The sequence below is a fragment of the Rissa tridactyla genome, chromosome 7 (assembly GCF_028500815.1).
Source record: "Rissa tridactyla isolate bRisTri1 chromosome 7, bRisTri1.patW.cur.20221130, whole genome shotgun sequence".
Classification (NCBI taxonomy): Eukaryota; Metazoa; Chordata; class Aves; order Charadriiformes; family Laridae; genus Rissa; species Rissa tridactyla.
This window is the reverse complement of record NC_071472.1, coordinates 48,998,203-49,011,213: the sequence shown is the minus strand read 5'-3', so window position 1 is coordinate 49,011,213 and position 13,011 is coordinate 48,998,203. Positions and strand designations below refer to the sequence as shown.

Below are 13,011 nucleotides of genomic sequence, written 5' to 3'. Positions count from 1 at the left end.
TACCAGCTGGTCGTGATCCTGCAGCAGGAAACACCGAGCAGCGACGCTCCCCTGGGACTTGCTGACAACCAGACTCCCCAGAGTCAGGGACACTTTTAGCCTCAGTACCCGTACGCCCCATTCACGATGACAGCACCCTTTTGGTAGGTCCTACAGATGTGTCAAATGAAGGGACAACCCCAACTCCAAAAAGCGTCCCAGGGATTACAGTAGGGTCCTTGAACTGGAGCTGCCACATTTAATTTCTGGCCACTGGAGGTTGTTTCTTAACTGTCCGGTGACTTGCTTTGAGTGTAAAATGAGGGTTATGCCCCCACGGAGGCCTGGGAGGGGTGAGGGAATGGCAAGGTGTGATGAGCTTGTGAGCTTTGCAGATTTGGGACAAAAGCATCAGAACATGCTTTCAGCACTCAAAACAACTTCCTCATAAGGGAGAAGGGTGATTTCTGGACCCAGGTTAAGCACCTGCCCATGCAAAAAGTCCCTCTTGTCCTGTAACTTGCCCCTTTGTCTCTTGACATGCCTTCTGGGCAAGCCACTGCCACATCTCCTTTTGAGCCCTACAGCCACTCCCTGACCCAGATGCTTCGTTCGCAGATACGGCAGGGTCATTTGGTCAAGCCTCCCCGAAGACATCTGCTCCAGAACTAGGTACCTACAACACCCCCAGCCCAGGGTCCTACTGTAAACAGCTGAGCACCACGACACGCATCACCCCTGCACTGTGCTCCGTGCATCCCCTCCCAGCACAGCCAGCGAACCCACCACCGCCCCCAGTAAGACACCAACTGGAGAGGCAGCAGGATCACGCACGAGGCCCAACACCGCATCTGGGGGTTGACCTCTGCCTTCCATTGTGTCCAGCTGGCAAAGGACCCGGTGGCTTCTCAAAATGTCTGTGCGAGGTCGGAGGTGGTTTGTTGGCTGCACGTTGTGTTTCCTCCGCTCCCAGTTACTGCAGGGACCCCGGACGCTGGTGGTCTCGTGCACCCTCCTGCCCTCTGCACGTGGTGTGAGCCTGGTCTTTCCAGGGATGGAGGTGCGTTAGACTATAAAGCATTTGGATGCAAACCCAAAGGCACATGGTGTGTGACACACGCGTCTAAAACGTCACCACAGAGCAAAGGCTGCCAGTCTGGGGAGAAGCCTGAAAAGTGCTGATACATTAAAAAAAAACACAAAACCACAACAAAAAACCCACAAAACCCACAAAATCCCACCCTGAGAGAGAGAAACAGCCACAGGTGCTGCGCAGCGTCAAAGCCTATTTTAAACCAGCCGAACATTAATGTCAGCTGCTCCAGGGCCTGGCTTGAGATCCTGACTTCAAGTGCAAAGCACCGGGGCCAGGCTCGGCTCATCGCGCCGCTCGCCGGTACCCCCGAACCCCCGACGTGAACGGCTCTATCACAGTGTGATCTAAAGGAGAATACATTACCCCATCACATTTCTTTTCCAAGCTACTTTTGCACCCCTGTTTTAGAAACCCACGTTTCTCTTTGCAGAGCAGCCTGCTCGCAACAGAGGAACAATGTTCTGGGGACAGCTTGTTTGTGTTTTGTTTGTTCCCTCCTTGCAATGTCTGGAGAGCATCTTTGGCCTCCCACGTAAATTCCAAGTTTCATTTATTAAATACCTCACTGGCATTTTCTTTTCACTTTCACACTGCTCGTTTAATATTACATTTGACATTCTAAGCTTTACGGATGGCAACAGAGGCAGAATGGGTGGGCTAAAAATAGCCTGCCGGGGAGACGGGAGGCTAGAAATAGGCTGGTGAACAACAGCAGCCCCGCTACCCTTTGCTTGCCCCCGCGCTTTCGGAAATGACAGCGTTCAGGAGATGAGAAAGAGGGAGCTCTGGGCAAGTCGGTGCCTGTGGAGCTGCGGATGCCCCAGCCGAGCAGCGCGGGGATGGGGACAGGAATGGGGTGTCCGTGTCCCAGCTCACCAAGTGTCTGCAAACCCCATTGCCCCAAGCTGGGGCTGCGAGAACCTGTCCTCAGCTCAGCGCCAGAGGGGGACATGTTAAAAACGAAGCAGGAGCGGTCAAGTCTCCAAGGACGTCTGCGCCTAACTCTGACCCCTGGCCAGCTGTGTGTCACCGCCAGCCATCTGCACCAGCTCACTGTCACACAGGCGTGCACAAGCTCTCCTGCCCCTGCATGGGTTTGGTAATTAATCTGCAGACACATCAGCAACACGATGAGTCAGTCCCAAGACAGGATCATGTCTCATCTCCTCCCTCGTGGGCTGCTTTTAAAATTAGTGCTGCAGAAGAAGTGACAAGAAGAGAACGCTCAAAGCATCCTGGCATCTGGATCGTGCACCAAGCAGGCACAGAGAGACGCCAAGAATATCTTTTAACTACGACAAAACACCAACAGCCTACACTGTTCCTTTTGCTCTTTGCGATGTTCCCCGAGTGTTTAGCGCCCTGTCCCGTCCTCCACGTTCCCCGCACTCCTGTTACCTTCCCGTGCAGCCTTTCACCTGGGAAGAAACCCTCCAGCGGCCCTCACACCACCCCTCCCCTAGCAGGGCTCTGCCAACAGCCGGGTGGGATCCGTACAGCGCAGGAGAGGCACCAAACAACGCGCTCTGCCCCACTGCCGCTTTCACCGGGACACACCAGCACCCTGCTGCTCCTTCCAGCACCTCTGCAGGGCCACAATGGGCAGGGTGGATCTGCGCCAGGTGAAGGCTGAGCCTTACTCCAGAGAAAAAACCCTTGTGTAAAATAACTAAACCTACGGAGTACGACGTGACACGCACCCACTCGCGATGAAGCCGTGGGAAAATCCTGGAGTGTGGCACCGCAGCTCTTCCCTCCCCATTGACAAGTCTTACCTAAATTTACATCCCAAGCGTTTCTAATTTGTCGCTGGGTCTGTCGTCTGGATGCTGGGGTGGGGGCGGTTGTGGCTCATTCTTTTTGTTTTGTTTTAAGGCAGATTAATCAGCGTTTAGTAACCACAGAGCAGAATGAGCCTCCCCCACAACCCACACGTGTCTCAGGCGAGGCACGGCTGGTGGCAGGCAGGAAAGCCCGGGAGCAGGAGGAGGGTGCTGGGGAAGCGGCGAGATGCTGGGACAGGGCAGAGGCAAAGCCCGTGGCGCCCAGAGGCTCGCCGCTGGGCAAGGGGAACGGCCCCGGCCCCGCCATCCCGCCGCTCACTTTGCCAAGGGGACCCTCACTTTTATTTCAGATGCACGTTGCAGTGAGGAACAATATGAAGAATATTATTTCAGTGCCCTGGGAAAAATTAGCAAGTCAAATATTGAATCAGGCCTCCAGCATATGCCAAGGAGATTGCTTTGATCTTATCCACACTAAAAGCTCTATTATTGAATTTAAAGTCTGTGAACACATATCAGACCAATATACAATGCATATCTGAATACGCATTTGAGAAGCAAAGGATGTTTTGACAAAGGGAAAAAGAATATTTTAGCTGAAAATATCAAAGTTGCTGCATCAATTGAAACACAAATGCCCTTTTTCATCCGGCTCAGTGGCTTTACTGACAGGGCAACCCGCAACCTGGGACCTGACCGTCGTTCAGGAGAAACTTCACCCGGGTCTGGCTCCTGGCTTGGGCCTGGGTGGAAAGCGATTGCGGCTCGACGGCGGAGAGCCGCGACTTCCCCGGGGACAGGTCCAGCGGGCAGCAGCAACATCAGAGCGGCCCCAGGACTTGGGAGCTCGCCCAGAGCAGCTACTTTGGGAACACAAGGTCTGTAGCAGCCACCCCAGTCCACTTCCCTCCCCAAACCCCCCAGCGCAGCCCTTCGGCACCTGCTGCGGCTCTTCCCAGGAGCAGGGCAGGAGAAGAAGGGCTTTTCCAAGGCTGGCCAAGATGCTGGGCAGGTTGATTCACACCATCTTCAGCCCTTTGGCTTCCCACACCAAAACCTGCTCCGGGGCAGCTGCCTGAGCCCGCAGACAACGCCTGTGCTCATGGGGGGACGGACACCCATCCTGCTGGCGGGGGGACGGGGGCAGGGTCCAAGCAAGCCATGGTCAGGGCTCAGCAGCCTGTTCCCATGACACCTCCGCCAGACACGGTGTGCCCAGCACCCAACTAGCCTCCAATGAATTAACCAATTAATTAACTGGGAGAAGGTTGTCCCAAAGGGCCTCCACCCAGACCTGCCTCCTGTCTGTGACAGAGGGGGAGAGCTCGCTGCCACCGACACGCGCTGCGGAACAGAATCAACTCACCATTTTATTATTGATTTCGTGGAAATGAATTTCACAGACTTTTTCCACCACGTCTTCATTTTCAAAAGTTACGAAGCCAAATCCTGTTTAATAAAGAAACAAAAAAGGGGAGGGGGAAAGGAAAATATTAGTCAAGTTAAACAATGTCCTTCTAATAAAGCGTGACTTAGCCATTGGGACTTCGGAAAACTTCCATAAAAATCTGCACGTGTAAATACACCTGCTGCCTATGGAGCTGTTAGAGACTAATGGAGGGAAGAAGCATTGTCTCGGGGAAAATTAATACGGTTCTTTTCCAGCTCTTCCATAGGATTTAATGGAGAATTAAAACCTCCTTATGGATTTTTTGATCCATCCTGCAGAATTTAATGGATAGTTACACCCTGGTTACATGATGGCTCAGAAACTCCAATAAGGCTGTATTTTCTTTTACACCTTATAGGTTTTTAAGAGCAATCTCTACAAAATCCAATTATATTCCTATGGAACCATATTGATTTTATCTCTTGTTTAATTCCACGGGACTTCTCCATTAGAGCTGACTCATTACAGCACCCAAAAAAATACAAATCCCGGAAGACAGAAGATGATTCCTCATTTACCCCTACTAAGGAAAAAAACCACCAATGCTTCCCCAAACACGCAGCGGCAATTTGTGTCTCCATTCGCTTTGAGAAACCACCACCCGTCCCCGCTGCGTCCCGTGCGGATGCAGCCAGCCCCGTGGGTCAGCCGGGCTCCGGAGGTGGTTATTTGTCCCTTTCTTCCTGAATTATTTCCTCTAATACCTCATCAGGACATCCTGAGGCCTCCAAGAAACCATTACGTTTAAGGCTTCTGATCTAATCATTCCTCTCTTCGCCGCTGCTGCTTCAAAGGACCCGCAGATTCGGGCTGGTTTGGGGCCGTTTGATGCCTGCTGCCCGCCCGTAGCTCTACACCGTATTTGCTCTGCTGCGGCCACGCGGCTGCGGAGACACCACACGAGCAAAATCTGGCAGCCCACCACAGCTATACACAGTCATGTTCCCTGTTCATTCCTTAGGAAAAAAAAAAAAATAGAATCAAGCTAACAAACAAAAAACAATCTAACAATCTTACGTGCCACATTTCTGGCAAAGGCTTGATGAGTCAACATCGACACCAATTAAGCTAATGAAAGCTTAAAAATGTAACAACAGGATGAGCTTCATCCTCCAAACTGCACTGAAAACTCTGCTGGACTCAACGCTGGTGAAACGGCACGTGAAACGCCTTCGTGGTGCGGGGCTGTGAGCCAGAGCGGCCGCAGCCAGGGCAGCCCCAGCAGCAGCCCTCAACCCTGGAAGGAGGAGGGAGGGGAAATCAAGGCTGCCTGGTGTTTTTTCCATGAATGGTTTTGCCCAGCGAGCATCCCTCCGCTCAGCCACGCACGGCGGCAGTTTTGTCTTTGCTGACTCCGCCTGCCGGCGGCCGCGTGTCCGTCCGTCCCGCACTGCCCATCCCGACCCCAGCTGTTTGGGAATCATAGAATCTTCATGGTTGGAAAGGACCTTTGAGATCATCGAGTCCAACCATACACGCACAAAAAACCCCTACAATCTCTGCCACTAGAGCATGCCCTGAAGTGCCAAATCCACATGTTTCTTAAATACCTCCAGGGATGGTGACTCAGCCACCTCCCTGGGCAGGCTGCTCCAGTGCCTGACCGCTCTTTCAGTAAAGAAACTCTTTCAGGAACACCGCAGTGACGCCTCATCTCGGCCCCGTTTTGCTACTGACACTTCCCACCTGCAATGAGACCTTCCTGCTCCCCCGCCAGCGGTGCTGGGTGCCGTGGTCGTGTCCTGCCGGTCCCAAGTGCCACCCCCAACCCGCTCCCTCTGCCGGAGCAGGCAGGGTCTGTGCTGGGGTCCCAAATATCCTTTCAAACAGACACTAGCTGTGGGGCACAGCTGAAGATATTAAAACAATACGGGCTTTGGCAACCTCCAGGTAACAAGATACATCTCGCAGGCTGCAGCTGAAGCTCTACAGTGCATTTGCTGGCTCCCGCACCGCTCGAGGCTGGGTCTGAGCAGCTCCCAGCCGGCTTGTTTGGGAATGCACAGTACGCGTAGCAAGGGTCCATCCCTATCTGGACTCTCTTCTTGGGGGAAAAACCACCAGAAATGGTTTCTAGATCTCCTCCAAGGCATAACACATCATCCGACAGCACATTGCACAAAACCCAGCGCTCAGAATGCTGTTTTACTTTGCACTTAAAGCATGTAGCAGCTTGAAGTATTTTACTTAAGTCTTTCATTTGCCTTCTAAATTACTCCATTTAAATCTACCTTAAACAGACCTGTAGTTAAAACTAAAATTTTTGTGGTTAACTGGCTGAATACGGCATCCCAGGAATCCCACGCCGGGCAGTTCCCGGAGCCGGGAGCAGCACGCCGCCAGGGACCAGCTCTGCCCAGCGCAATGAGACGGCCAGTCCGGGCCTACAAGTCATTAATTGTTTGAGCACCAGCAACATCTTCATCGTTAGTGACTCATTAGCGAGTACTGCGGTTGAGGATTTCTCTTTCAACTTTTGTCAGGTCTGGCTGCCAGGATGGAGGAGAGGGAGGGAATTTGGAGGAGATTAGCCTTAATATGCATAACACCGCAAGAAAGCCCACCGCAGTCATTACGCATTTGGACTCGGAAACAAGTTTCCCATTCTCATCCCACTCCATATGGCTTAGACACAGGTTTATCAAGAAATGATTTGTCTGATTAAATCAGACAGCCACCCAGCTTTCTGCATTTACAGATTTTATAACAAGAATAAACCAACAATCTATAGGTGTCAGCACTCATTTGCAGGTTTTTAGAAGATCCATGCCGTTTGGCGCAGGCCAGTCTGGCTCGGCAGGACAAACCAGACGGGACTGGGGCTGTAAGAAAAACCCACCACCACCGTTATTCCTTCCCCTGCAGAGCCGGAGGACGGGCAGGACGGGCAGCTCCAGCGTGCCGGGCCCAGAGCCCAGGCAGGGCACTCGATCCGCACCTAAAGGCTCCCTGTATTTCACCTTTACCATCACCGACGTCTTTAACTGACTGGGAAGCAACCAGAGGATTTTATGCTGCACGCGTACAGGCACTTAAAATCCATAGGCTGCTATTCGAAAGATGCTATCGCTCCTCGAATGAACAATCCCCAAGAGATCGTATGTCCCAGAATTAAAAACTTCATAAAAGTGACGGGTAATGGGTCCTTTTTTTTTGTTTCAGTTTTTGAATATCAGATTCCAACTTTTAATAATTATACACACAAAAAAATAAAACTGCATGCATGCCTTATTAGTTAGCATAATGAATACACGCTCATTTTTAAATCACCAAAACTCTCAGAAACCTTCCTGGACTCAATAGACAATTATTTCTTCTGAGAGGTACTAAGAGTCAACAAAAAAATGGTTCTCGGAAAGTGTATGAAAAAGATTAACACAAAACAAAGAAGGCTGTTTAAAATGGTGACATAAATAGGATTCCGGTTGTCAAGGAGCACACATTTTAAAATGAAATTATACCGCATCCTTCTGAATGAAGCTATTATTGGAAGCTAACAAGCTCTATTTAAGAGATAAGCATTTAACAGAGTCAAACGGTTGGGTTTTTTATTCAAATGAATAAAACTGAATATTCATTTGAATAATCTTTTCTGTAAAAGAAAAGACAAAGAAGAGGGGAAAAATAAAGTAAGAGGCAAACAGATGCCCCCAAACGAGAGGCTGCGAGCCAAATGCATCACTAAAGGAAGCTGAGACAAGTATTCATGACCTTCAGGTGAAAACACCCCCCTTCAGCATCTGCTCAGAAGAAGGAGTCATCTCCCTGCATTCACGGCTGGGTAACAGGCACTGACAGATGCTGCAGGACGCGCGGGGGGATCTCCCGAGCCCGGGGCTGGGAGTAAACCGGTGCCTGGAAAGCCCAGCAATTCACAGAATCACAACAGGGCTAGAGTTGGAAGGGACCTTACAGATCATCTAGTTCCATGCTACCTCTGCTCAGGGTCTCTCTTCCTCCAGATGCCTGACGGCCGATGGCCTCAGGAGCGGCACCTCCCAGCGTGGCAGCCCTGCCGAGGGGCCAGGCTTTTCCCTTGGGCCAGCCATTCCAGAGAACTGCTGGAAGATTTCTCAGCCCATCACGCCCAAATCACCTTCCTTCCTACCTCCCCAGGCGCACACCAACATGGAGACACTCAGGACATCTAGGAAACCATCCTGTTCAATCTCCGTGGCCGTGCTCACGGCTGCTCTGCAGTTTCCATTCGTATGGTCTGCAGAGACATGGAGATGCCAAAGTCTCATTTCAGAGGGATGGTGATGAAGGCTGGGGCTCCAGGCTCTTGAGGAGGACAGCAGAAGTGCCAGCCGGGGAGGTCCCTGGCAGCAGGTTTTGGTGAGAGGACAGTTCACTTCCAGCACCCATGGCGCTGAGCGGGCAGTCGGTCTGCTCCTGCCCACCGGGGACTGCACAGAAGGCCACTTCTCCAGGTGGCTTATTTTATTCGCTGGGACTCTCTGCATCCGCTAATTAGAAGCTGAAATGTTTGGGGGTCAATGAGCAGAGGGTGCAGCTGCCTCCAGCTGAAGTGGGGGGCACCCAGCACCCCCGCGGAGCAGGTCCCGTTCGGGCTGGCTGACAGAACCGTGACTCACTAAAGGGGATTTTTTTCACCAGGAAGCAGATAGGAGCGTGTTATTGACAGGGGAGGGAAAATGCAGCGAAATACATTTCTTAGTGCAAGGCAAGACAGTCTCAAGTATCCAAATAACCCTGAGTTCCCCTGGAAACGTTCCCAATGTGCCTGCAGATGCCAGCCCAGACGCTTGATGTCTGACAGCCCAGGACACATCCTCCGACACAGCAAAGAGTCTCCTTTGATCCAGAGCCTTCTTCAGCCAAGGAGCTGCCCCGCTCTGTGGGTGCCCGGCTCCTCCGAGCAGCAAAGCGGAGCTCGGCTGCAGCACGTTCTGCCACAGCTTTCCACAAATACGAGAAACACTGTGCGGAGAAAGTGACTGAAACCATAAAAAGATTAAAATAATTTTTTAAAAATCGGTAGAAGCCATAAATAATATTAAGAAGCCGTACTGAAGATACCAAATGTCAGTGCTCCTGTGTTCTGCATTTTGTTTTTTTCACACTCAAACCAACTATATTTCACACCTTTGTCGTCACTTGAGAGGTTTTATGTCAACCTCGGTAAAATATAGCTGAGATGACGACACCATTGCTATGAAATATATCTACTTTCTCTTGCTAGTTGGCAGCAACTTTTCCACTGCCCGGGTTTTATCTGTGTGTACAGCGATATATATTGCAGCTGCGTTTGCACACACAGAGGACGTCACTCGTCAGCAGAATTACACGAAAGCAGCTTAGCGGGTTAAAGGTCTCGCTCTGTCAAGCCCGTGCACGCGTTACAACCAGGAAAACAAGGTGATTGCATCCCGGCCCAGAAAGGTTAAAGCCAGGCTCATGCTGGGGTTAGTCCCGGAGGGATCTGAGCGGCAAACCGGGACCCCCCGCAACCAGGGCAGCGTCAGGGCTGCCGGCACCTCCATCACCAGCTCGCAGCCCGGCACCCCAGCCAAAAGCCCCTTCCCCCGAGGCACACACTGCTGCCCACCGCTGCTCTGGGAGGAGGCTCCTCAGCCACCGGGAAAGATGCTCTGGGGGCTGAAGGCACTGGAAGGAGAGCCGGGGGAGCCTGTTCCAACTCCCAGGCTGTCTCGGGGTCACCCGACGATGCGGAGCAAGTCACTTCATCGCATCTGCCTCTGCAGTGCTGCTCCTCACCCAGGCTGTGTCTGTACGGGCTGGCGAGATGCGGGGTCCCTGCAGCTGGGACTGCCTCTTACTGCACTTACAGCACGCCAACGCGCCAGAGAGCTCCTTAAAGGGTTCTGGGAAGTAAGTAATCACCGAGGCTCTTTTGTGCCTGCACAATAATCCCAAAGACCAAGGGCAGGAGACAAGAGCATGAAGAGGAGCAAGGAAGAGATTTCCGTGGTCCGCATCATGCCAATAAGTGATGCAGGCTCTGCTTGAATCTCACTCCCGCTGCTAGGCAAGAATTACCCGACGGTCGCCCGCTGGTGCTCTCATTATTGCAGGATCAGTCTCCTCTTACACAGGGACCGCAGTCCCGCGGCACCGTCCTGCTCCAGACTCCCGACCCAGCCAGCACGGTGCGAGCGCGGAGCGTGTCCCCGGGTCCGCACGGTGCCACCAGCGCTGGCGCTGCCTGACCAGCGGCTGCGCTGACAGATGGGAACATCCAGCCTGACACCCGCGGCAGCACGCAGGGTCGTAAGGAGGAAATACGAGCCCAGGCTGCCTTCCCCCTTTGCGCTAGGTCGCAGTACCTGTCTGCGCATTTGGGTCTGCCGCAGGCCTCTGCTCTTCTCCCCACATTTAAGTTAATTCAGCTTCGAAACACAGAGAAAGGTCCAGTCCTGCTGTGGCATTATTTATGCACCTGCTTTCTTGTTTATACCCATAGTTTTGGCAGCTGGTCCTGTAAACCATAATAAAATGCCTTTCAAAAAGTAAAAAAAAATTAAAAATGAAGAAATGTGACCAGACAAGCCAGGCAAAATAACATTAAAGCCCGTGTCAATTAATTTTTCCTCTTCTTGATAAACGAGCCCCATTCCATCCATTAATAATGAGGGAAGAAACAAGAAAAGTTGACACTAGTTTAATTTATTTTCTCAACTTGCCTGGCCATATTTCTCCCTGTTGCAAAGCTTTCTGGTGCTGCTGGGAATTGCAAGTGGCTCCCACACAGTCGATGCATAGATTGGTGTGAATCAATACTGCTCCGCTTTATTCACACATCCCTTGTAATCAGAGCGGAAAAAGTTACTTAGTAAACTACGGCGCATCCCAGACTGCCACGCCACCTTATAAAAATAATAATACTGATAATAATTATAATAATAAAAATAATAACAACCACCACCACCTGCAGGGGAGGGGGGCAGATGGGGACACAAAACCGAGACCTGTAATTGCTGTCACTGAATCTCATCTTTGCAGACAAACAAAACGACCCAAGCCAAGTGGCCGGGACATTTTAATTGCTCAGACAGCGACCCACGGATGTTTCTAACTTCTTGCTGTCTGCGAAGGTAATTCAAGTCATTACCCGGAGAGTCTGGGAACAGGGACCTGTGGGTTAATCCTGCCTCTAAGAAAAGCCATTTGTTTGTTAGTGCCAGAACCCAACAGCCAGGACTCAGCCCCGACTCTGCCGCCTCCTGATGCTGTGCCTTTGGAGAAGCTGCTTAAATCTTCCTTGTGGTCCAGATCCCACGTTTCTCCCCCCCCCCCCCCCCACCTTCTAGTCCCTTCCACAAAGTTTTCATCTGACGTACTGCAACCCAGCTCATTAAAGCTCAAAATTGTCTAGGATAAAACCCGTCAATTCTAACTTGTTGTTTCCTATTCTTCCGATTTCCTGTGCTGCAAACATATGAAAGGAGAGGTTTTGGTTGCCAAAGAAGTAACTCTCTCCAGACTCACAGAATACAGCCTTAGAATGAGACACACGCTGCTCAGATTTTACCTCCTTCCCTCTAAGGAGGGGTTTGTCGGGAAGAGCCGTGGCCACACCTGAAGGTCCCACCTGAAGGAATGTCCCACCTGAAGGCACCTCCTGCTCCGTGGAGAACATCATCTCACCCCACCCTCGTGACAGCCAGACTGGGAGAGGGATGCGCCAGGAGATGGAAGGGGAAAGAGAAGGTTAACACCTACGGTCTAGACTAGAAAATATCATCCTCATTTAACTGTAAAGTGTGCTCTCTAGCAGTGCTTCTGTGAATGACGCTCATCAAGACAGATGATTAGCCTGCACATCCATTTGGTGTTTATGTGCATCTTGGGTTGGGCACGGAAAATAGTCAGGTTCTCCTGGCAGGCACAGGCAGGTATTACTGCTGTTTAAAGCGTCAATATATACTCCATGACATGAGAGTAAATTCTCAAAATTAAATCAGCAGACAACTGCCTTAGATCAAAACCTCCATGCAAGGTGCTGGCGTTTCAATACCAGCGCGGCAGGAGAGCAAAGAGCTGAGGTCAGCGGCACAGCTGGATAAAGGGCACCAGCAAGACACTCCTTCGCTTTTGTTCTGGAAAGCTGCAAGGCTCAGGCTCCTGCTCCATCCTCCCACGACAGCGTGGCATTTGCACAGGGAGCACCGCTCAGGAAAGAAAAAGGCACCTTGGGATGAGCGGCTGCTGTGCCAGGCGGCAGCCTGCCCCTCAAACAGGCCAAAATCCACCCAAACTGGTTCTGGGGAGTGATTTTCCCTGACGAGAGGATGAAGGGTACAGGGACCTGTCCCTCTCTCAAATGACCCATTTTAACCAGAGATTTCCAGGCTGGGGGTGCATTGCCCTCCCCCTGCGGGGCCGGAGCCAGGACCCCGGTGATTGTGGCCAAAGCCCTTGCGGTGGCATCGGCCACCGGCACTGGCTGCGCAAGGGGAACCCTCCGTGTGTCACGCACCCCGCTAATGTAAGCGGTACCTGAACTTTGCGTAATAAATTTTTCATAACAACAAATCTTCATTAAAATTTTATTCTATTAACATTCTGAAATCAAACCAAAGCGCTGAGTACATAATGACTGAAACGCACACTACACGGCAACTTACAAAATGCCAGTTTTATCATATTGTTAATTAACAGAAACCATTAATGCATTCACAGATCATTTAGAAGCATTAGCGGTGACCTAAGAAAAA

The 13,011-nt window shown here is 51.4% G+C and overlaps 1 protein-coding gene across 12 annotated transcripts in view; it reads right to left on the bottom strand.

Moving 5' to 3' along the window:
- MSI2 (musashi RNA binding protein 2) overlaps positions 1–13,011 on the bottom strand; it is a 255,745-nt gene that overhangs the window by 55,773 nt on the left and 186,961 nt on the right. For all 12 annotated transcript variants that reach the window (XR_008467594.1, XM_054207877.1, XM_054207878.1 and 9 more), the window contains one exon: positions 4,226–4,308. Coding sequence is in view for 11 of the 12 variants with exons in the window: in XM_054207877.1 (XP_054063852.1) it covers positions 4,226–4,308 (83 nt within the window). In the remaining variant the exon portion in view is untranslated. The remainder of the gene's footprint in view (positions 1–4,225; positions 4,309–13,011) is intronic.